Below are 25238 nucleotides of genomic sequence, written 5' to 3' on the forward strand. Positions count from 1 at the left end.
TAATTGATACAATAATTTATCAATACAATAATACTGCATAGGACCATTCTCCTAATTTGCAAGATTCCCTTAATGAATTCAGTGTAATATAGTATGAGAAACTCAGATTAAAAGTCATAAAACATCAGTTTGAGTTCTGAAGTTAAGTTTATCTAAAAACTAAAGAATTGTTCCAGGTCAATCTGTGGCCAAATGTTGGAGTGTAGTTTCTTTAATACCTTGGAACATGAAAAGATAATGCATGGGATTTTGAGGTTTCATTGTATTTGGATTGTTAAGTAGGTTCTGCAAGGAGAAACTGTTTTGAAGAGTTAAAATATCATGTATTGAGTACCTTTATGACAACAATTTTTATAGTAATGTAAGTAAGTATAAAGTAATGTCTTAGATTATAGGCATCTAGCAGCTCATGGTACAAATATTGAATTTGAAGTCCAAAAGCATGCTAGCATCCTGGATTGGTCACTTACTAGCTATGGGATTCTGGGAAAACTTGTTTTTAACCTGTTGGTATATCAGTGACCTCATTTATTTTAAAAGTACTGATCCCTATCTTTCACTTACGTGCAAATGTGGTAACAAATGTGGTAACAAATGTGAAAACATGTTGTAAACGGTAAAGGGTACTGTGAAAATGTAAGGCACAATGATTACAGTGGTATTTAATGACTTACAAAATATTGAGAAAACTTGTCGTAAAGCTGAGACATGATGAAATGACAGTAATGTCAAGAAAAGAATGGGAAAGTTCAAGAAGCATGTTGATTTTGAGTATATGGGATGACAATTTTCAGGAGATGGTGACTGGAGATATCCTGTTGGTATTTAATGCTGTAGTCTTTGAGGCCTTCTTGAGATTTTAAATGTTTTGACCTGAAGTAAATTTCCGACTATGTGCTGGACGGTTAGACACAGAATCTAGAAGTTGAGGGCTTAGGCTATAGTTGTAGGAGCAGAAAACAAGTAAACAACAATCCATCGTAAGTCACTCTAGGTGTTCATATAAAGAAAATAAAATATTTTAGGTTAGAGAATATTGGGACGGTATAGATGGAATGGGTGTGGGTATACAATTTACTTCGTCAGTAAAGAGCTATCTAAGTATATCTTGGAATGACCAGTAAGCAGGAAGTGGGCAAAGCACCATCATAACATTATTGTTGTAGTGTGTAGATAAGAAATAAAATGTGCATAATAAGAGCAGTTAGATGGGTAATAAATAAATGTTGTTATTCTTCCTCGATGAAAGCTTACTAAATTTTTTGGAAGAGTTGCCTCACTATGTAAGTATTTTTGCTATTATTTAAAGTTAATTTCAAGAAAAGTGTTTCTTACCACCTTGCCATTTTATTCAATGACTTTTCCTCTCAAACACTTACCAAATAATAGTTAGCTTTTTCCAAGCTCATCTTTACCTAAGTGAAATAGGTCCCACAACGACCGGTTTATACGTAACATGACATATTCCAAGTTTCTGTGATGTCGGCTATCTAATTTTAACAATAAAAAATCCTTTTAGAAATATTTTAATATTACCAAGTAGCTTAATTAAAGAATTCCTTTAAAAGCATATATTTCAAAATCTTCTTGAACTTGTGGGGAATGTAAAGTAGAGTAGGTGTTTCGAAGTTAGTTCCCTGTTGATGTGTACATAGAAATCAATATTTTGTCTATAGAAGTATTTACTCTGGGCTCCATGCTTAATTTTCAGAGTAGCTAAATGAAGACAAAAGATCAGTTTGATCTAGAGAGCATAAGATGAGATTTTCTATTGAATATTTTGATTTTTATCACACACTTCTTTTGTTGTTAGTTCTGCTTGCTTTCAATGTAGGAAATTCAGATATTTCCTGAGGAAGGGACTAGGAAATCTTTCTGTAACTCACTATTGATATGAATTTTTAACAGAATTTCTCTACGAGTCTTCCAAAAAATTATGCTGATGACTTACCGGGAGCTGCAGATCAAAGAGGAAAAAGCATACGAAATGAGCAAGTAGCAGGTAAGAACTGTATTGTGTAAAAAAGGCATTTGACAGAATGTTGATTTAAAATAGGAATCCTCGCAGAGTGTGATAGCCAAAGAAAATCACCTATTACATGCATAGTAAGGAAAAGAGAAGCGAAAAGGAGATCAGTTGTATCTCTTCTCAGGTATCGGCAACAGATTAAATCAAGAGTGTCTTGAGGAATATTATGTGTTCCACTTCGAGATACTCTAAGAAAACTCAGAAATAAGAAAAAAAGAATAAACGAAGGAATGAAGAATGAGCAAGGCAAAAATTATCGGGAGGAAATTAAGGGGAAATAAAGCAGACATGTGTAGTGGAAGGTGGTAAACTAATTCTTTAGAAAATGTCAGAGGAGAATATTGGAAATATGGAAAAAATATGAAGTAGCTTCCAGCACCAAAAATTGTCAGAGAAATACAGCAAAATATTACTACTTGTATTCTTCTCCTCGTTGTTGGGAAAGCATTACAGACTGAGATATTTGATAATGTAGAGCTCTACTTTTTGTATCCATGTTTGAAAAAAAAAAGTTATTTACAGGAATAAGAAACAGAAATTTTCAACACGTAACCTTTCACTCTGATGTTTTTTGATATCCTAAATTTTGCAGTTTGAAATCTCTGTACTGATTAGGGATTCTTAGAGGTAATTATTTGACTCTAATGGTTTTCCAATATTGCTGGTCTTCACACTATGCTGAGTAGACAGTGAGTCAACTTCTCTTCAGAGAAATCAAGAAGCAAAGCCATCAGATAGGTGAAGACATGTAAGGGACGACAATAAACATTATCTTTCTTTTATTTCTGAGCATGTTTATAGCCAAAGCGAAACAAGGAGATGAAGCAGTAGAAATGATAGATAGAAGGTACTACTGTGAAACAGAGAGGAAAAATAAGTTGGTGCAGAAAATTCACAAAAAGAATGCAAAAAGAAGTTTCCAGACCACAGGTCTACACATTACTTTTGAAGAGGAAAGTGTATAGTAAAAGGAAGAAAGGAGGAAAGAACGGTAATTTTGGAGAAAATCTGAGAGACTTCACTTGAGATGGCTTGAGAGTATTTGCACTGAAACAGAAGATGAGATCACTGCTGCTCCAGAGCACACTGGAAGCAGAGGGGAGTGTTCGAAATGCAATAAATGTAGCCACTCATTTAACCTCCTCAGAATTATCAGGCATCAAAGATATAGGTTACATTGGCATTTGTTATTGAAAGGAGATTCATTTCCACATAGAAGCATTGGCTCTTTTGTTTTAAGATAGTCAAATTTTGAAATAGATAGGTGGTTCTTAAAAGTTCTTCAAAGCCCAACTAAGTTTAAAAACAAAGAAATTATGGCATTCATTCCGTAAGTGCTAAAATTAATATTTTCAGAAAGTATTGCACTGATTTAGAAACAAAAGATAATATCTAAAATTTGTGATGCAATTTAATTAAATTTTCCATTTTTCATTACCCCTTTTCACTGTCGAAAGCTCGTTATTCAGTATTTTTTGGATATGTTTTATGTACCTTTTTTTCATGAGTGGATCAAGAAAGTTTCAGATGGTAAACTAGGAGATACAAGAAACATAGCCCCTATCAGCATGCAAGAAGTCAATGTTTCTTCTAACGAGGACTCTACTAATATTTATCCAAGCTGATCAATTTATAACCCTATCTCAGCTGATACATGACTTATGTATTCACCTGAACTCTCAGTGCAACTGTGTAGATGCTAAATTACTGTACAAATTGAAGATCATGATGAATACTTGTAGCACGATGGAATAAATGATTCTGACATATTGCATTAAGGATAGGCTGTTGCATTCTACCACTAGGTTTCACATGGACCCTGTCAGGGTCGTGATTTGTTCCTCTGATGAAAGATCACTTTTCACCCATCAGTTGGCGTGTGCACATTGGAAGATGCACACTGATCCAGTTCAGCCAGAGTCCTTGGAAAAATAACCTTGCCTTTGAAAACTCATCTGCATGTTTTGTGAAACCTATACTCCTGGTTTTTCTTCAGTTTTATGGCAGATTCTTGTTTCCATCTTGTTGCTGCCCTACCACTTTCTCTAGCACCCCCCAAAACACAGGAACACCTGAGATAGTCATTTCCAAAGCCAAACATGAGGATTCAGCTCTATTCTCATTGTGTTTGAATGTACAGTTGGCTTTCACATTCACATATAACTGAGTCTATGTCCTTTTGCATTTTAGGTTCTCTTGAAAAGTTTCCTCACTTGAAGGTAATAACTTTTATATTTATTATCTTGAATTATTAAGTACAACTTGCACGAGATGAACATTACTTCTTTAATGACTTTGTTTCAAAACCCATTCAGCCTACCATTGAAGTGAAAGACTCTGTTCCCGAGAAAGCAGTAGAAATGAAGGGGACACAATCATCCAGATCAGGTAAATTGTGTAAGTCAAATTTCACCCATGAAAGGAGGTCACGGAAATATTTGCCATGCTCATTGTCTTTCTAGTTCTCATTTTTCTTTGCAAATTTATTTGAAGGATTTGAGATGAAGTCGATGTCATTTTTGGTATTCATGTTTGAGAAAAAGTTATTTACAAGAATGAGTAAAAGAATTTTTAAAGGATAACTTTCAATTCTGATGTTCTTTGTTTTGTTTAATACTCTAAATGTTGGGGCTTGGAATTTTTATACTGATTTAGATTTCCACAAGGTTAATTTTAAATGCTAATGCTTCTTTTTATTTCTTTCAAAAGTTGATGGAATTAAATTTTACCATTTTACAATAGTTCCAATTACTAGTATTATTTACGTTCTAATTAATGAAAACTTTATTTTCAGATTCTTCACATTGGGATTCTGCTAGCTTGCCCCTCAATCATGAAACCTGTCAAGGATCTGGGGATTTGAAAGTTGACAATGAATTGCCATTTGTGCCACAATCGCTGACCCCAAAGGAGTCAGCATCCACAGACATCGGACACATGACCTTAACGGACAAATGCAAGACTAATATTAGAGCTGTGTTTCTACGACGGGATCAGAGGCTCCATGATCTGTGTGAATCACAGCTACCAGAAAACGGAGAGAGCAAAGAAGGTAATAAAAAGAGTTCGACCCTGGACCCCATTGGTTGATTTATCAGGCTTCTGACTTTTCGAAAATCATTTTGTGGTGAAATCGACTTTATGTTCACTCTGTCTCTGCAACCTACAGCATAACAGGACACTTCTTAGCAAACCATACGTATTCTTCCTAGAATGAAGGTAACATGTAACTAAAGATGAAGGAGAATTAGGAGAATGAGTGATTTCGTTCAGATTAGTATTTAGCATACATTTGGCATTGGGCAGCAAGATATTATTTAGAACTGTAAGACTAGCTGGAAAAATCTAAAGATTGCCCCCTGGAAAAAAACATGGATTCTTGGCTTTATTTTTATAGGTCTGAATTCACAAATATTAGTTATCACTATATTCAGTGTAACTGGAAAAGCAGCTTTTGAACCGAAATGTTAATATATTTCTTGCATTTTCTTTGGTTTTATATATTTTAGAAATGGCTTTTCCAGTAATAATGGGTATCATTGAGAATTTACTGTATAGTACTTTCTTATCAGCTGTGTCCATATAGTATGTCGAGTTTAAAAATTTTTAATGAAGAAATGATTTACAAGAAATATTGTTTTAAAGGAGTGCTGTATCACTTAAAGAAAAAATACGGAAAACCAGTTTTAATCCTACTAGGATACTCATTCTTTTAACTGACTAAATTAACATGTTTTTCACTTTTCTTATTATTAATTTAGTGCCTTATCAGTCCTATGATCAGGTCTATAGTAATGGAACATACAGTATTCTTTCATCTCTATAGATTTATCTTCTTTCCTTAACTCTAGAATTAACAGTGTATTTACAAAAGATTTTCACTTACCTCCTAGAGTAATGTCTGCAAGCTATAAATTTGACATTGTTTAGTATGTATGCAAGTGTCTTATTTCTTCAAATGCCTGGTAAACATCTGCCCAAGCTTCCTCAACAAAGAAATATGTGAAATGGAAAAAGTATTAAATGAATTCAAGCAACTTAAAAGGGTTCACGTAGTTCATGTCACTTGTTAGTTGATACCTTTTTTAAAGTAATGAGTAGAGTCTAGCTCTCTGGGGACCCAAGATTTGTGAACATGTTCATTGAATAAAGATTTATTCTATAGTGGGCCTTGATTATTTTACATCTTGAAGACTTCTGGAAACATTTTCTCAGTTTTGGCTGCATCATCTATAATTTACATATTGCCTGCTAAATTGTCTCCTTCCATTGATTCGTATGCCCCTCAGATTCATCACTACCACAGCATTTACAGTGATCTGTCTCCAGTGCATATATGACCATGAGCCACTGGTTAAACCATACTACCGTCCAGACATCTTAAAATCACATATACGGCTTTGATGATCTGATCTCTGCCTAACTCTCCATGTCTAGACCTTTCTACTGTCCACCTTTTCTCTGGAATTACTGCACTGCTGGTGATGCCCACCTCTCTCTGTGTTAGACAAGCGTTATGCTATTGTATGCTTCTCTCTCTGTCTCGATACAGCCTGCATGCTCTCTGACTTTCCTGCCTTCTGCCCCTTTGATTCTGGCTAACTTCCCAGTTTCAGTCTCAGCTCAGGCATTATCTCTAGAAAAGCCATTCCTGACCCCTGTCTTCTGTGTTCTTTAAACCCCAGTGCCGAGTCCTAAAAGATGAAAAGAAACTTGTCAGAATGGCAGGAGAAACATTTCAGATATAAGGAAGGGTTTACAGTGATAAAGGCATAAACAGTAACAATAATTTTGGAAATCATGAATAATGATCCAGTTGAAGCATAGAGGTTTGGTAAATGTATTACCACAAAGTGGCAACTGGAGTGTAGTGTGACTTTCTGTGCTGTACTCTATTTCTCAGTGTTGTTTTGTTACCGATTTCTTTTTCCTTGATGTTGCATGAATTACTTTGTGAATGAAGTTTTGAGGTGTTCGTATGCCTGGATTTTGTGACGTCTATTTTTTCGCAAATGGTATGTTGGCGTTTTGTATAAATAGAAGTATTTCTTCAGAAAGTAAATATTCAGCTAAAGAGTAAGCTTAAAGTCTCAATAGATAATATATTATTTCTGTTTTTTTTTAAGATAATGGCTTTTATCTAATTATTCTAAGTAGTTTATTTTAATTAATGTCTAGATCTGTCAGCAGAACTAGTCTTAGGAAGGACGACAGAGAAAGAGCATAAAAGACTTGATGGAAGTAAGACTAATCACTCACAGGTATATAAAATTTATATTTTGTTATGTTTAAATTAATTTTATTAGAGTGACATTGAATAATAAAGTCACTCAGGTTTCAAGTGTACAAATCAATAACATGTTATGTGTATATTGCATTGTGTGTTCACTTCGATCCAGATATTCTTCTGTCATCATGTATTAGACCCACTTTACCTTTATGTCCATCACCGCCCACCCCCACCCCCTGCCTCTTTTCCTCTGGTAACCAATAGACTGTTGTCTGTGTCTATGAGTTTTTGTTTATTTGTTTATCTTCTTCATTTCTTTCTCTCTGTTTTGTATCCTACGTATGATTGAAATCATATGGTCTCAACTTTTTCTGTCTAAATTATTTTGCTTAGCATAATAAGCTCAACATCCATCCATGTTGTTGCAAAAGGCAATATTTTATGTTTTCTCATGGCTGAGTGATATTTTATTGTATATGGGTAACACATCTTCTTTATCCAGGTATCTATCGAAGGACACTGGTTGGTGCCATGTTTTGGCAACCATGAATAATGGTGCAATGATCTGCTAGAAGGCATTATATTTGTGAATAAATGCTTTCAATTTGAGAGGGTAGAGACCCAGAAGGATTGCTGAGTCAAATGATAATTCTATTATTAATCTTTTGGGGAACCTCCATACTGTTTTCCATAATGACTGTACCAATTTACAGTCCTCCTGTAGTGTTTGAGCGGTTCTCTTCCCCTACAAGCTCCCTAACACTTGTTACTACTTGTCCTGTTGATGATAGCCATGGTAAAAGGTGTGTAGTGGTATCTCTTTGTGCTTTTGATTTGCATTGTTTGAATAGCTCGTGAAGTTGAGCATCTTTTCATATGTCTGTTGACTGTTTGTATGTCTTCTTAGGAGAAATGTCCATTCAGAACATCTGCCCATTCTTTACATTTTTTACATACATTGTTTGCTTTTGTTGTTGTTGAGTTCTTTTTATATTTAGATGTTAGCCCCTTATCAAAGGCATCGTTTGCAAATATTTTCTCTCATTTAGTATTTTCAAGGTTTTTTCTTTGTTTCATTCAAGGTTCTTTAGCTTGCAGAAACTGTTAAGTTTGATATAGTCTCATTCATTGTTTTCTGTTTGTTTGTTTGTTTGTTTGTTTCATTTGGTTTCATTTAGTACTTATGTTTTCTTCCCTGCAATTTATTGTTTCAGGTCTTAGATCTAGGTCTCTGATCCCTCTGGAGTTAATTTTGGTGTATGGTGACAGATAGCAAGCAGTCTAGTTTTACTCTTTTTCATGGCCTTTCCAATTTCCCCAGCACTACTTAATAAAGTGGCTTTCTTTTTCCATTGTATGTTTTTGACTTCTCTGTCAAAAATTATTTGCCCATATATACAAGGGTTTATTTTTGCTCTATTTCTTTCAAAATGCCTTTAGGAATTTGATGGGGACTGCATTTAATCTTTATATTGATTTGGTCAATATGGCCATTTGAATAGTGTTGATGCTTCCAAAGCATCAACACTTTGGAAGCATCTTTGGAAGCACGGAATATCTTTTGATTTCTTTGTTTTGTCTTCAATAACGTCTTGTAGTTTTCAGTGTAAAGGTCCTTCACGTCCTTGGAAGCACGGAATATCTTTGGATTTCTTTGTTTTGTCTTCAATAACGTCTTGTAGTTTTCAGTGTAAAGGTCCTTCACGTCCTTGGTTAAGTTTATTCCTAGGTAATTGTTGTTGTTGGTAGTGTTCAAATTGCAAAAGGAATTGTTTTATTTCTTTTTCTGAAATTTTATTCTTGATTTATAGGAGCACAATGGATTTTTGTACGGTGACTTTGTATCCTGCTACTTTACTGTCAGTTTTCTGTTTCTAACAGTTTTTTGGTCAAGTCTTTAGGGTTTTTTACATGAAGAATCACATCACCTGCCGAAAATTACAATTTGACTTTCTCATACCCGTTTTAGATGCCTTCTATTTCTCTCTCTTGCCTGATTGCTCTAGCTAGGACTTGCAATACTAAGTAATGCAATACTAAGTAATGCAATATTAAGTAATGAAGCCATCTGCTTCTGGCCTTTTCCTTCCTGTGTAGTTTTTCATGAGCTTTTCCATATTTTTACTGTTGATTGGTCTATTTAGATTTTTCAGTTTTTCTTCATTTGGTCTAGGAACTTTGTGTCTTTCTAAGAACTTGTACATTTCTTTTAGGTTATTGAATTTGGTGGCATAAAGTCTTTCATAGTATTTTGTATGATCCTTTGTATTTCTGTGGTATTCATCCTAGCTCGTCCTCTTTCATTTCTGGTTTTGTCTGTTTCTTTTCTCTTTGTTTCTTAGTGAATCTAGCCAGGGCTTTGTCAATTTTATTGATCTCCTCAAAGAACCTGCTATTGCATTGTTCTATTGTCTTTTTGTTCTCAATTTCATTTAATTCTGCTCTGATTTTTATTATTTCTTTCCCTCTGCTGACCATGGGCTTCATTTGTTCTTCTTTTTCTATTTCTTTAAGATAAAATATTGTTTTTTTTTTTGAGATTGTTTTTTTGTTTCTGAGGTTGGCCTGTAATGCTATGAACTTTCCTCTTGTTACCACTTTCTTTGTGCCTCAGTAATTTCACATTTGTATTTTCATTCTCATTTATTTTTATGTACCTTTTGATATCTGGTTTTATTTCACCTGTGAGCCAGTCACTCTTTACAATGTTGTTTAATGTCCATCTATTTAGCATGTTGTTTAATCTCCATCTCTTTGTGGGGGTATCTGTTTTCTTTATGCAGTTAATCTTCAGTTACAATGCATTGTGATAGGGTTAAATGCTTCGTATGGGTTCAATCTTCTTAAGTTCGTTGAGGCTACTTTCAGTTCCAGCATATAGTCTTCCTATGAGAATATTCCATGTGCACTAGAAAAGAATATGTAGTCTGGTGTTTTGGGATAAAAAGCTCTGTAATGTGGATGATGTCCAATTGGTCTTATATGGAATTGAAAGCTTTTTTCTTTAATTGATTTTCTTTGTGGGAGATCTACACATAGCTGTCAGCAGGGTATTTGGGTCCCCTACCATAATGGTGTATTTGTCTGTTTCTCTCTTTAGTTCTGTCATTAGTTGCTTTCTGTATTTTGGTGCTCCTTGATTGGGGGTATATATTTTGATAAGTGTATGTCTACTTGATGTACTGTCCCCTTTATCATTATGAAGTGTCCATCTTTTTCTCTCGTTACCTTCTTATTTATCTTGAAGTCTGTTTCATCAGATGTAAGTACAGCTATGCTCTCTTTTCTCTGAATGCCACTTGCTCCAAGTGTTGCTTTCTATAGAACCCTTTCACTTTGAGTCTATGTTTGTCCTTGCAGCTGAGATGTGTCTCCTGAAGGCAGCATATAGTTGGGTTTTGTTTTCTGATCCAATTTGCTACTCTGTATCTTTTTATAGGTGAGTTCCATCCACTTACATTTAAGGTGATTATTGACATATAAGGTTGTCGTGTACCCATTTTCACTTTTGTCTTCAGATTGCTGAGTCTTCATTTTTACTTTGCCCTTGTGATTCTGTCTGTTATTTTAGTTTGGTTATATTCTTGGATTTTGTCCTCTGTTCCCTCCTTTTTAAGTTAAATGTCTCAGTTCTGAATATTTTGTACATGTGTGGTTACCATTAAGATCATGTAAAAAAATGTTTCATATATACAGTAGTCCTTTTTCTTCTGCCTGCATCTTACCTCCATTCCCGTTGGCAAGTTCACACCTTCCCCTCCCTGTTTCCGTTTTTGTTTTCACAAATTATCCCTATTATGCCGTTAGTTCATTTCCGAGTTGCAGTCACTATTGTCTTCTTCTCTTTAAAATATTTTTTTTACCTCTTCTAACCATTATATAATATTTAATTGTATAATATCTTATTCTGTGGAGGGTTTGCAACATCCTGCTTGTGCCTGATGTCACCCACCTTATTCACAGTTTTTTTAAAAAAAATTTGCCTAGTTATTTAGGTAAATAACCACCTTTAGTGTTTCCTGTAATGCAAGTCTTGTGAAAAATTCTCTTAGCCTCCGTATATCAGAAAGGTTTTCATTTGTTTTTCATATCTAAATTAGAACTTTGCTGGATATATTATTCTTGGCTGATAATTCTTTCTCTCAATAGTTTGATTACTTGATTCCATTCCCTCCTAGCTTTATCATTTTTACTGAAAAAATTCAATAATGATCTAATTGGATTTTCTTTAGAGGTTATTGTCTTCTTTTCCCTGGCAGTTTTGAAAATTCTTGTGTTTTTTTTTTTTTTGGGTTTTTTAAATTAATTTTTGACAGTTTTAATATAATGTGCCTTGGAGAAGACCTTTTTGAATTGACATCATTAGGTGTTCTGTTTTATTCTTGAATTTCAGGATCCAGGTCTTTCCATAGGTTTGGCAAGTTCTCGTCAACTGTTTGAAGAGGCCTTCTATTCTTTTCTCCTTCTCTTCCTCTTCTGGTACACCCATCATTCTTATATTGTTCTTTCTGATGGAGTCAGATAGTTCTTACAGAATCTTTTTTTTTCTCACTCTCAGTCTCTCTTCTCTTTCATCTTCAGTATTTCTAAATTCTGTCTTTGATACCACTTACTCTTTCCCCCATCTATTTCCCAAGCACACTATTTCATTCAACATCTCTTTTATGAGTTTTTCAGCTCCAGACTTTCCACTTGGTTCTCTTTTGAGCTTCCATCTGTCTAGTAAAGTATTCCTTTTATTCATTGATTTTGTTTCTGAGTTTATTAAATTGCCTATCTAAGTTACCTTGCATCTCGTTTAATTCTTTCACATCAGCAATCTTGATTCTCTGTCTTTTAAATCACAGATATCCATGTCATTATGTTTATTTTCTGGAAATTTTTCATTTTCTTTCAATACTTCCTTGTCACTTTGTTTGTTGATGGTATTTGATGGTTTATTCCTCTGCCTAAACATTGATGGGAATCAACTGTTTTGTTTTGTTTTGTTTTTATTATTAAGAGTGATGCTTCTTCAGCAGGTGCTAAGAAGAGGTGTTTTTTTGTTTGTTTGTTTTTATTTTTTAGTAGATAGTGCTTGAAGGGAATAAAAGCATCTTGAACTGCTCAGGCTTCTTGAATAGATGCAACATATGAGAAAACCCTTGGTGAACAGTAAAGAGGTCTATGGATATGTAAGACAAATGATTTCAGTGACTTCCTAAATATCGAAGATGCTTTTTGTGAACCTGAAACAAAATGAAGTGGCAGTAGTGTCAAGAAAAGAATGGGAAGGTTATAGGCACGTGGATTTTGAAATTGGAAGATGTTCAGTTTCAGGAGACACTTATGAGATATCCTCTGGGTGTGTAGTGCTTTGGTACTAGAGGCCTTCCTGATCAGATTTTCAATGTTTTGACCTAAAGTATATTTCTGTTATTGAATATCAGCAGTGAGACACTGAATCTAAAAGTTGAGAGGTTAGGAGGTATTGGTAAGAGCAGAAAAACAAGTAAACAACAGTCTATTCTAAGTCATTATAAGTGCTCCATATTAAAAAATGGAAGATGTTAGATTAGAGAATACTGGAACAATTTATAGTTGGAATGGGAGTGCAAGCATATTTTACCTGTTCAGCAGAGTTCTTTCTGAGTGTGACAAAAGCTACCAAGTGAACCATGAGAAGGAGCCAGTCACCCGAAGGTCTAGGAAAAGAGCATGCTGGACAGAGAGAACAATGGATCACATCTGTTCCTCATTTTACCCTAGTATCTTGGAACGACCAGGAAGCAGAAAGTGGGGAAACCACCATCATACCATTTTTATTACCATTGTGTGTAGAAAAGAAATAAATGTGCTTCAGAAGTACCTGGCACATTTTAGGTGGTTAATAAGTGAATATTTTTATTCTTCCTTTATTAAAGCTCAGTCAAGTTTGCGAAGGGTTGCATAACTGTATAGAAAGGTTTTGATATTATTTAAATGTAATTTCGAAAAGTTTTTCTTCCTGCTCTGCCATTTCATGAAATCATTTTTTCTACCAAAATTTTGATAAAATAATAGTTAGCTTTTGAAAAGCCCTTCTTTACCTAGTGAAACAGGTCCTACAGTTTATGCACAACGTGACACACTTCATGTTTTTATCATGTCAAGTATTTGATATTAGCAATAGAATGATTCTGTTATTAGAAATATTTTAAGTTCATACAAAGTATATTTATTAAAGAATTTGTTTAAATACATATATTTCAATAATATTCTCTTTATCTTGGTAGAAATGCAATGTGGAGTTCAGTGTTTTGAAGGTTGTTTCCTGTTCAAATGTGCATATCAATCAGTATTGTGTCTATGAAAGCTTTTACTCCGGCCATTCATGCTCAGTTTTCAGTCGGCAGCCAAATGAAGTCAAAAAGTGGGCTTGATCTAGAGAGCATAGATGAGGTTTTCTATTTAATATTTTAGTTTTCGGCACACGCTTCTCTTACTGTTAGGTCCGCTTGCTTTTAGTAGGAAATTCAGATGTTTTCTGAGAAAGGAATTGGGAAATCTTTCTGTATCTCACTATTGATGTAAATTTTAACAGAATTTTTCTGCAAGTGTTCCAAAGAAGTATGTTGATCACTTATCTGGAGCTGCAGATCAAAGAGGAAAAAATATACTCAGTGGACAAGTAGAAGGTAAACACTGTATTGTGTCAAAAAGCCATTTGGCAGAATGTTGATTTAAACATGATTCCTGATATAGTCTAGTAGCCACAGACAATCACCTACTAAATGCATAGAAGGAAAAGAGAAGGGAAAAGGAGATCAGTTGTATTTCTTCTCAGGTATCAGCATCAGATTAAATTGAGAGCGCCACTACAGGATCTACATTATTTGTTCTACTTCAAGATACTGCTCTAAGACCTAAGAAAATTCTGGAAATATGGAAGAGGGTGAGAATAAAAGAAAGAATAAAGAATGAGAAAGGCAGAAATTATCGGGAGTAAATCAAAGAAAAAGAAGCAGAAATAGATAGTGGAAGGTGATAAAATAATCTTTAAAAACCAAAAGAGCAGAGTATTTGAAATGTGGGAAGAACATAAAGTAGCTTCCAGAAGCAAAACTTGTCAGCGAAGTACAGCAAAATGTCCACACTTTTACTCTTTTCCTCACTGTAGAGAAGGGATTACAAGCTGAGGTATCTGATCATGTAGAGCTCTGTTTTATCTACCATGGATGCACATGAGCACAGGCGGGCAGTTGTGAATGTTTATATTTGAATGTCATGTAAAATGTGGCTACGTCATAGGATAGTGTTATGTAGTCCAAAATAAAAGCACTAGAAAGCAGGAGAGAGCAGGGTCAGTTAGGGGAGATCGGAGAAGCTATAAGCTGATATAAAAGTTCATCAGAAAGTTTTCGATTTCTAATTCAGTTTCAATTTTGAAGAAATAATAGCAGCAGGTCTGGTATTCTGCATTTCTCCCAAGCTCTCAGGTGATGCCAGTGGTGGTCCTCAGATCGAGCTCTGAGTAGATAGGGTGTTGACTTATGTGCAGAGAATATGCAAGAAGAGCCATTGGATAGTTCAAAATATTCAAAACAAATCAAGGAAGAGCATTATTTTGTTTTTATTTTTGAGCATGTTCATAGTTAAGAGAAGCAAGGAGATGAAGCAATAGAAATGAGAGATGGAAGATCCTACCGCTAAACAGAAAGGTGGGGGAAAATGTGGTGAGGATAATCCACAAAAAGAATGGTGAAAATAAAAGTATCAAGATCGAAGGTGTAGAAAGTACTTTTGAAGAGGAAGGCAGAGAGTGAATGGAAGGAGGGAGGAAAGAAAGGTGTTAGCTAGGTAATTTTGAAATCAAGGAAGTTATTTGGGAGACCTCACTTAAGATGGCTTTATATTTTTGCACCGAAATGGAAGATGAGATTTTTGCTGCTCCACAGAACACTAAAAGCAGAGAAATTTCATTTCTCTTCCTCATGATTATCAGGCATCAAAGATATATGTTACATTGGTATTTGCCATTCAAAGGAGATTAATTTGAAGATAGAAGCATTGACTATCCTTTCAAGGTCGCTATTTTTCAATAAGATTGTTCGTTCATAAAATTTCTGAAAAACTAGTATGATATACCAAGCCCAAATAATGTTGGGCAAAAAACTGATATTAAATAATTGATTCCATAAGTGCTAAAATTGTTTATTTTAAGTAAATATTACACTGATTTAAAACATTCGTGATTTTTATTATCTAACATTTCTGTGGCAATGCACGTACATGTTTCCTTTTTAATTACCATATTTTAAGAGTAAAAGAGTATTATACATTATTTCCCAGATATGTTATATGTACCTTCCAGCATGAATAGACCACAAACCTTTATAAACTAGAGGACACAAGAAGTGGAAGCATTCCAGTAGTCGACATCGTTATGAATATTTTTATTAACTATTATCCTAAAAGTGCATATCCAAGCTGATCAGTTCACAACAGTTCTCTGTTAATAAATGAATTGTGTGTTCATTTGAACTCTCATCACAATTGCGTACATGCTTAATTACAAGACCAAACGAAGATCATGATAAATACTTGTATCAAAATGGTATAAAGAATTCTGCTCTATTGCATTCAAGATACGCTGTAGCCTTCTCTCACTGGCTTTCACACTGATCCTGTCAAGGTCATGCTTTGTTACTCTGATTAAAGACAATTTTCATCCATTTGTCAGCATGTCGACATTGGTATATGCACATTTAAGTAGTTAAGTTATAGTCATTAATAAAATAACTTTACACTGTAAAGCTCAACTGAACGTTTGGTTAAACCCATATTCCTCTTTCTTCTTCAGTATTTACAGTGTATTTACATTCCTGTCTTGTTGCAGTCCCAAAACTCTCTTCTCCACCCCTCAAAAAACATGAACAGCTACTATAGTCATTTGCAAACCCAAACATGAGTATTCAGCTCCGTACTAACTCTGCAGGAATGTATAGTAGACTTTCATCTTGACATATCATTGAGTATGTGTCCCTTTGCTTTTTTAGGTTCTCTTGAAAAATATGCTCTCTTGAAGGTAATATCTTTTATATTTCTTATCTTAAATTATTAAGTACAGATTAAATAAAATATACATTATTTTTTCATCATCTTCTCTCAAAACTCATTCAGCCTACCATTAAAGGGAAAGATCCTGTTTCAAAGGAAGCAGTGGAAATGAAGAACATACAAACATCCAGATCAGGTATATTTTGTATTACAAATTTAATCAAAGGATTAGACATAAATAATGTAGCTGTCATATTTGGTATCTGTGTTAGAAAAAAAGTTATTTATAAGAATAAGAAACAGAAAATTTAAAAATATACCTTTTAAGACTGATGCTTCTCCTCGGTTCTGATACCCTAAATTTTCCAGTTTGGTACCATGTACTGATTAAGGATTTGTAGAGCTTAATTATTTGACCATAATATTTCTCTAATGTCGCTGGTCCTCAGACCATCCTCTCCGAAGACTGGGTGTCTACTTCTCGTCAGAGAAAATAGGAAAAAGAGACGTGGGATATTTCAAGACATGAAAAAAATCAAGGAACAGCATTATTTTGTTGTTATTTCTGGTCATGTTTATAGCCAAAGGGAAGCAAAGAGATAAAGTAGTAAAAATGATAGATGGAAGATACTACTGCTAAAGAGAGAGAGGAAAAAAATTGGTAGTGACAGTCCACAGCCTTTTAAGAAAGTGATGCTGACCTTTTTGACTTGAAGGTCTTTTATTTATAATAGTTTTTCAAATTGTTAAAAATTTTTATAAGTGGTTTGTACCTATTGATTTTTGAATTGTTAAAATTTTTCATAAGTAGATTATATCTATTGATATGTACAATATTTGAAATTCAAAATGAAAAATATTTAAATAAAAGCACACACAATCATACATTCCATTAGCCATTAGAGGAATCACCCATTAATCATTCGAGCTATGATGTTTCCACATCTCACTTTTATGGAAAACACTGCTAATACACTTATACTACAGCGAAAGTGAAGGTATCATTAACTAACATAGATTTCGATAATAAAAATGTCATACCATTAAGACTCTGAAATATGAAAAAGCCGAGTTCTTATGGAAAGCAAACTACATACTAGAAATCGCTGAGTGACAATAGTTAATTACACTTATGTACGTGAATGGCAAGTATTGGAAACGATATAAAATGGACTGCGAAAGAGTCCATTTGGCGGGGCAGGAGGACTAGAGACTGCTTCTCTGAAGACAGAATTTTTACAAGTTAGTCAGATTGGTCTACGATGAACATTCTAATCGGTGAAAACTTTATTTTCAGATTCTTTAGATTTGGATTCTGCTAGTTTGCCCCTCAGTCATGAAACCTCTCAAAGATCCGGGGATTTGAAAGTTGACGATAAATGTCTATTTGTGTCACATTCGATGACCCCAAAGCAGTCAGCATCCACAGGCTTTGGACACATGAACTTCCTAGATAAAGACCAGACTAATATTGGAGCTGTGTTTCCTGCAGGGGATCATAAGTTCCATGACGTGCGTGAATCACCACTACCAGAAAACAGAGAGAGCAAAGAAGGTAATAAAGCACCAAAAAGAGTTCAACCCTAGACCACCTCTGAGCGGCTTCACCACGCTTCTGAGTTTTCAGAAATCATTTGGTGGCAAAATCCACTTTGGGTTCTTCTGTTTATGCAGCCTACAAGCAAACAGAATGACTTTAAGCAAAACTTTGCTGTTCTTCCCATAACCAAAATAACACAGACCTAAAAAAGGAGAATTAGGAAAAAGTAATTTTGTTTAGATTAGTATTTAGCATACACTTGGGAGTGGGTACAGGGTTCTATTTAGAAGCTTAGCACTAGATGGGAAAGCTAGGTAGAGATCTAACAATTGCCACTTGAAGCAAAATGTGGTTTCTTAGCTTTATTTTCACAGCTCTGAACTCACAAGTTTCAGTGCAAAAACACCTTTTGAAACCGAATATTAACATAGTTGTCGTATTTTCTCTAGCTCTATGGATTTTAGAATTGGCTTTTCCAGCAGTAACAAGAATCATAGAGAATTTGCCTCATAGTCCTTTCTTCTCATCTGTGTCCACATAGTCCGTAAACTTTTATTTTTCACATTTCTTTCTTCAGATTTGTTTCTGATAAAGTAGTCTTATTTTTTAATTTATTGAATTAGATTTACTGAGGTGACATCGGTTAATAAAATTATATAGGTTTCAGGAGTACAGTTCCATAATATATTTTCTGGGTATTGCATTTTGTGTTTTTAGCCATTGATCCTGTCAGGGTCATAATTTATTCCTCAGATGAAAGATCACTTTTACCCACCAAGCAGGCTGTTGTCAATGGTATATGCGTACTTATCTAGTTCAATTTTAGTCATTGGAAACATAACATTACGTTTAAAAGCTGAACTGTACGTTTTGTGGGAACTTAATTCCTGTTTTTTCATCAGCATTTATAGTAGATTCATATTCCTGTGTCGTTGCTTTTCTACAACTCCTTCCGCCACCACCCAAAAAACATGAAAACCTAGTACAGTCATTTCCAAAGCCAAACATGGGGATTCAGCTCTATACTAGCTGTGTGGGAATGTACAGTTGCTTTCATGTTCACATGTAACTGAGTATATGTCCTTTTGCGTTTTTAGATTCTCTTGGAAAATATCCTCACTTGAAGGTAATAACTTTTATATTTATGATCTCGAATTATTAAGTACAACTTGCATGAAATGTATGTTATTTTTCTAATTCTCTTCTTGCAACACCCATTCAGCCTACTGTTAAAGTGAAAGATCCTGTGCCTAGGAAAGCAGTAGGAATGAAGGCCACACAAACATCCCGATCAGGTAAATTTGTAAAACAAATTTAACACTGGAAAGGAATATGCAAAAATATTTGACATGCCCATTGCCTACTTATTTGTAATTTCTTCCCTTTTTAAATATGTTTTGCCAGTTTAACTGAATGATTTGACATAAATAATGGTAGATGTCATTTTTGGTGGCAATATTTGAGTTAAAAGTTGTTTTTTTTTATTGTTTTAAAGTGCTTATTTGAATTTGAGCTCTACCTGGAGTAAGCTTCAGGTGCTGTCATGTCCATTGTGCTTTAACTGTATAACATCTTAGTGTGTTATGCTGATGAGCTGAGCCCAGCAGATGCTCTGATTAGTATGTTCCTCTCGACTTTTTCCACAATGTCTATAAATGTTTTTTTAATTTATATTTTAAATATCTTTCTACACATTTATTCTTATATTATGTGTTTATTTTCACCAGTGTATTTTTCATCTCTGACTGTATAATTTGCACTGCTATAAGTGCTATTTTGTTTTTAATAAACAGCTTTCATGCATGTACTTACCTTTTCTGAGTTTTGTTGTGGGACATGTTTAAATTCCTTGTAAACAGTTTGATCCTTCCTGGCCTTGCTTTTATGACTTGCCAGGTGAATCCAGAGCAGTGCTTGGCTGAGGGCTGATTCCTCCCATGACTGAGGAAGTTCTTTCTGACTCCTCTGTTCATTGTCCTGTGAGTTATGACTTTCTTCAGCCTGGCTACTGGGAACAAGCACTATTCCTGGTGCAGTGTGAGCACCAGACTCTGTTTCCTTTACTCTTTTCAGATGTTCCCTGCCCCCCTCTCCCTCACACACACACACACCGGGTCTCAGGTAGGTCCTTACATGCACACACGGTTCCTACTCAGTCGAATCCCCTCTGCAGATCTCCAGGGTTCTTTTTCTGTTCCGCTCTCACCTCTCCAGTGTTCTGACCTGTGATCTCTACTTGCCTTGATTTCACCTGCCCCTCAGGTTCATCACTAAGTCCGAGACTCTGGTGGGCTGTTCTCAGTTCCTTCCCCCAGTGTCGTGCCCTGGCATTTCTTTCAAGGTAGTGACCTGAGACATTCCTTAGGCTAACTACATTTGTGTCCGGAATCATTGTCCATTGCCTGAAGTTCGTTGTCGTGAAAAGAATTTTTAATCGATTTTGTCTGTTTTATTTTTGCTTGTTTCATGTAGGAAGGTAAATCAGTACTTCTTACGCCTTCTTGCTAGAAGCAGATTGCAGTGGAACTTTGACAGACTAGTGCTGTGGACAGACTAGAATGCTCTTCTTCCTCCTTTGTCTGATTGCTTTCTGCTCATCCTGTGTTTCTCAGTGTGGCCAACTCTTCCTCAGGGAAATCTGGCCTGGACCCCATCTAGATCAAGTTCCATTGTGTGATCACGAACTCTGTTTTCTTATAGCATCTACCTGAATTTGTAATTATCATTTTATTTGTCATTCTCCTCTATTAGACTTTAAGCTAAACAAGAGCCAGGGGTCATATCTGTTTTCTCTGCAGAGCTTAGTGTAATGTCTTCCATGTTGTACGAACTCAGTATATACTCGTTCGACGTATGAATGAGTGTGGAAATGCACTGTCCTTTATGCACAAGAAGGACTCAAACATTTCATTTCTATTTTTGTTTTCCTTCTGATGCAGAATCCGTTAGCTTATTGAAAACCCAGGATGTACTTACGTCATATGAAAGATTAATAGAACTTAGAAAAAATCCCTGTGATCCCCATATAGAGAAAATTAAAAAATTGGAAAATATGGTGATTGGACTGCAAAAGAAGCTATCAGAAGCAAAAGAAATAAAATCACAGTTAGAGCAACAAAAAGTGGAACGGGATGGAGAACTCTGCAATTTGAGGTATTGAACATCTTGGTTTCAAAGAAATATTTGAATATTATTTACTTTTTAAAGATACTTTTGTATTTTTCAGTTACAGTTGACATAAAATATTATTTTTTAAATTTATTGAGGTGACATTGGTTCATAAAATTACATAGGTTTCAAGTGTACAATTCAAAAATACATCAGCTGTATATGACATTGTGTGCTCACCACTTAAAATTAAATCTCCTTCTGTCACCACGTATTTGACTTTATTTACCCTCATCTACCTCTTCCTCACCCACTGTTTTCTCTGGTAACCACTGTCTGTGTCAATGAGTTTTTGTTTGTTTATCTTGTTTGTTTGTTGCTTCCAGTTTCATATGTCACATATGACTGAAATCATATGGTTCTAGACATTTACTGTCTCACTTATTTTGCTTAGCATGATTGCCTCAAAGTACATCCATGTTGTCACAAATGGCAGTATTTCATCTTTTTTATGGACACTCCAATGAACACTGAGGTGCATATATATCACAGAGAAATATTTTCAAATTTTGGGGTTGATACCCCGAGGAAGGATCCCTGGGTCAGATAATAATTCTATTCTCAATATTTTGAGAAACTTCCATACTGTTTCTCATGGTGGCTGTACCAATTCACATTTCTACCAGCAGCGTATGACGATTCCTTTCTCCCCCACAAGCTTTTCAACACTTATTATTGTCTTATTGATAATAGCCATTCTTATAAGTATGAGACGGTATCTCATTTTGGTTTTGATTTGCATTTCCCTAATAGCTAGTGAAGTTGAACACCTTTTCTAGAAATACATTATGTTAATTTCAGGTGTACAACACAGTGATTAGATGTTTATATAAGTTTTGAAGTTATGACTCCGATAAATCCAGTACCCATCTGACACTGTGCACAGTTATTACAATACTACTGACTGTATTTTCCATGCTATACTTTACCATCCCCATGATGATTTGTAACTACCAATATGTATCTCTTAATCCTTCTCCCAATTCACTCGTCGCCCCCCATCTAGCAACCATCAGAAGGCTCTCTGTGTCTATGAATTCGTTCATTTATCTCGTTCTGTTGATTTTACATTTAAATCAAATCAAACGACACTTTTTGTTCTCTGACTTATTCCACTCTGCACAGTACTCTCTTGTCCCTCCGTGTTATTGCAGATGGCAAGATCTCATTATTTTTTTATGGCGGAGCAATATTCCATTTTAGATATGTACTACCTATTCTTTATCCATTCAGCCATTGGTGACCCCAAGGTTACCTCCACATTCGGCTATTTTAAATAATCCTGTGATGTACATATTGAAGCACGTGTCCCTTCAAGTAGTGTTCTGGGTTTCTTCAAATAAATACCCAAAAGTGAGATTACTGGGTCCTTCTTTATAACTTGTTATAGCCTTTTTTTAAAAGTCTATTTAGTCTGACATAAGTGTTGCTAAATTTCCATTTTCATGAAATATCTTTTCCCATCCCTTTTCTTTCAGTCTGTGTGTGTGTGTTTCGGTCTACCTACTCTTGTAGGTAGCATATATAAGGGCTTTATTTTCTTATCCATTCACCCTTCCAAAATCTTTTGATTGGAGCATTTTATCCATTTACATTTAAAGCAATCATTGATAGATATGTAGTTATCGTGATTTTAGTATTCATATTTTTCATCTTCTTTCTTTTTTCTTCTTTTTAAAAAGTTTCTCTAACATTTCGTGTAATACTGTTTTGGAGATGATGAACTCCTTTAGCTTTTTCTTGTCTGGGAAGCTCTATCTGTCCTTTAATTCTAAATGATAGCTTTGCCGAGTAGAGTAATCTTGGATGTAAGTCCTTGCTTTTCATCACTTTGAATATTTCTTGCAAATCCCTCCTGGCCTGTAAAGTTTCTGTTGAGAGATCGGCTGACGTTCTTATGGGAGCTCCCTTGTAGGTAACTGACTGATTTTTCTCCTGCTGCTTTGAAGTTTCTCTCTTTATCTTTAACCTCTGGCATTTTACTTCTGATATGTCTAGGTGTGGGCCTCTCGGGATCATCTTGTTTGGGACTGTGTGTTCTTCCTGGCCTTGGATGTCTGTTCTTTCACCAGGTTAGAGAATTGTTCCATCATTATCTCCTCAAATAGGTTATTAATTCCTTGCTCTCTCTCTTCTTGTTCTGGCCCCCCTGTGATGTGCATGTGGTACGCTTGATGTTGTCCCAGAGGCCTCTCAAAGCATCCTTTTTTAAAAATTATTTTTTCTATTTGCTGTTCTGACTGGGTGTTTTCTGCACCTTTGTCTTTCAAAAATCTAATTCAATCCTCTGCTTTATCGAATCTACTGTTGATTTCTCCTCAGGTAGTTTTCATTTAATTTACTGTATTCTTCATTTCTGAATGGTTGTTGTTTATATTTTCTATCTCTTTGTTAGAGTTCTCACTGAGTTCTTTTCCTCTTTCCCTAAGTTCACAGAGCATCCTTCCAATCAGTTTTTGGAGCTCTGCCTCTGGTGGATGGCTTGTTTGCATTTTATTTAGTTTTTTTCTGGAACTTTGTTCCATTCATTCGTTTGGGACAGAGTTCTTTGTCTCTCCATTTTGTTTCTGCCTCCCTGTGTTTGATTCTATATATCAGGGAGAGCTCCTGTGTCTCCCAGTCTTAGTAGTACAGCTTTATGTAGTAGGGACCAGTGGTGCAATCTCCATGGCAACCTAAGCTAGGTACTCCAGGTATGTTCTTTGTATGGGTTGAGTGTGCCTTTGTGTTGTTGTTGAGCCTTGGTTGCTATTTGTAGGTAATGGGAAGAATTGACCCTTAAGCTGATAGATGGTAAGGCCTGGTCATGACTATGGTAGAGGTTCTATTGTGCAGTGGCTGACCCTATGGAGCAGGATTCACTTTAGTAGGGTTCTGCACCTGCCAAGTGTCCCCTTTGGGTGTGTCTTTTTGTGGAGGTGGTTGGAGGGTACTCAAGTATGGTCTGAAGCTGGCCACCAGGCATATGAATTCTGGGGCCTGTTGGGAGGTGCTCTGTGGCAGACCAAGATTAGCTGCTGCCTGTGCCCTGCCTAAGACCACTTGATATGAGCTATAAGGTGGTCTGCAGATGGTTGCCACTGTGCTTGGGTCAGAGGTGCCTGGGAGAGACTAAGACACGTATAGAGGCCGGCTGCCACACGTGCTAGGCTTGGGGCTGCTTAACATGAATTATGGGGAGTGCCAAGGCAGATCCTGCTTGTTTGGCATTGTAAAGCTTTGAGACATTTTTGGAAAATCTGGAGCATAAGTCAAGACAGATCACTTGTATGGAAAAGCCCCTGGAAGCGACGTGGGTAGGCCTAGAAAGTGGGTGGGTTAGGGCCTCAGAGAATCACCATGGCAGTACAAACAGTGTTTGCCAGGTCGATGGAGACTCGGATATGGTAGCCACTGTGTGTGCAGGCTGGGAGAGGGGAGGGCTTAACATAGGAACTACAGCTTCTGCCAGCACTTTTGTCTGAGGAAAACTGCCCCTTCAGCCTTTGCCCTAAAGCCAGACAATCCATTTCCTCCCTCTATGTCCCTGACACCTTTCAAGCTGCTGCCCCAATGCTTCTGGGGCTCAGAGTGAGTGAGTCTGTCAGCGAGTAAGTCCATGCTTGGGCCCTCCAAGAGGAACACCTGGGACTCCAGCAGCCCTGCATCTCTCAGGCACAATCTTCACTGGTTTTCACAGCCAGAATTAGTGAGAACTTCTCTTCTTGGCACTGGTGTGGGGCTGGGACCCCTCACTTCTCAAGGGGGAGCTAAGATATCCCTATTACTTTTGTACTGCCGCATGTGGATGTTGGATTATTCCGCTGTGTCACGAGCCCTTCTACCACCCTCAACATGGCTTCTGCTGTATATTCTTAATAGTAGGGCTTTTGTTCAACTAAGCTTCCGATGATTCTTAATGACAGTTGTTCTGTAGTTCGGTTGTGATTTTGATGTCGTCGTGAGAGGAGGCAAGCACAGCATTTACGTACTCTGCCATTTTGACCAGAACATGAATAGTAACTTTTATACTAAAGACATACAGGAGAAATTTTGTAATTGCTAACACGCCTTCTAGGATTTGATAGGGAAGAAAACTTCTTTAGGATTGTGGAGTATAACATTCTTGAGAGTAATGTAGAAAGTTCTTAACAGTGTATACTTCTGGTAATAAGTTCATGGATATTCTTTCAAACCATCATTTAAATGGTCGTATAGAGTCCACCATATGGACACCTCATCATTTATTCATCAAATTGAATTTTGTTATTTTT

The 25238-nt window shown here is 35.8% G+C and overlaps 2 protein-coding genes across 2 annotated transcripts in view; both read left to right on the forward strand.

The window, feature by feature from the left end:
• Window positions 1–25238, forward strand: part of LOC120613060 (ankyrin repeat domain-containing protein 26-like) — a 54955-nt gene that overhangs the window by 24276 nt on the left and 5441 nt on the right. Inside the window, exons 13-19 of the mRNA XM_039875699.1 lie at window positions 4220–4248; window positions 4345–4417; window positions 4824–5081; window positions 17551–17832; window positions 18915–18943; window positions 19040–19112; window positions 20757–20970. Of these exons, the coding sequence (XP_039731633.1) occupies window positions 4220–4248; window positions 4345–4417; window positions 4824–5081; window positions 17551–17832; window positions 18915–18943; window positions 19040–19112; window positions 20757–20970 (958 nt within the window). The remainder of the gene's footprint in view (window positions 1–4219; window positions 4249–4344; window positions 4418–4823; window positions 5082–17550; window positions 17833–18914; window positions 18944–19039; window positions 19113–20756; window positions 20971–25238) is intronic.
• On the forward strand, window positions 3026–7600 carry LOC120613062 (coiled-coil domain-containing protein 144B-like). The gene is made up of 3 exons (XM_039875701.1): window positions 3026–4417; window positions 4824–5081; window positions 7208–7600. Exons 1-3 carry the CDS (start codon window positions 4390–4392, stop codon window positions 7324–7326), a joined length of 405 nt encoding a protein of 134 aa, XP_039731635.1. The 5' UTR covers window positions 3026–4389; the 3' UTR covers window positions 7327–7600.

Source organism: Pteropus medius, unplaced genomic scaffold (genome assembly GCF_902729225.1).
Source record: "Pteropus medius unplaced genomic scaffold, Ma_sr-lr_union100, whole genome shotgun sequence".
Taxonomy (NCBI): domain Eukaryota; kingdom Metazoa; phylum Chordata; class Mammalia; order Chiroptera; family Pteropodidae; genus Pteropus; species Pteropus medius.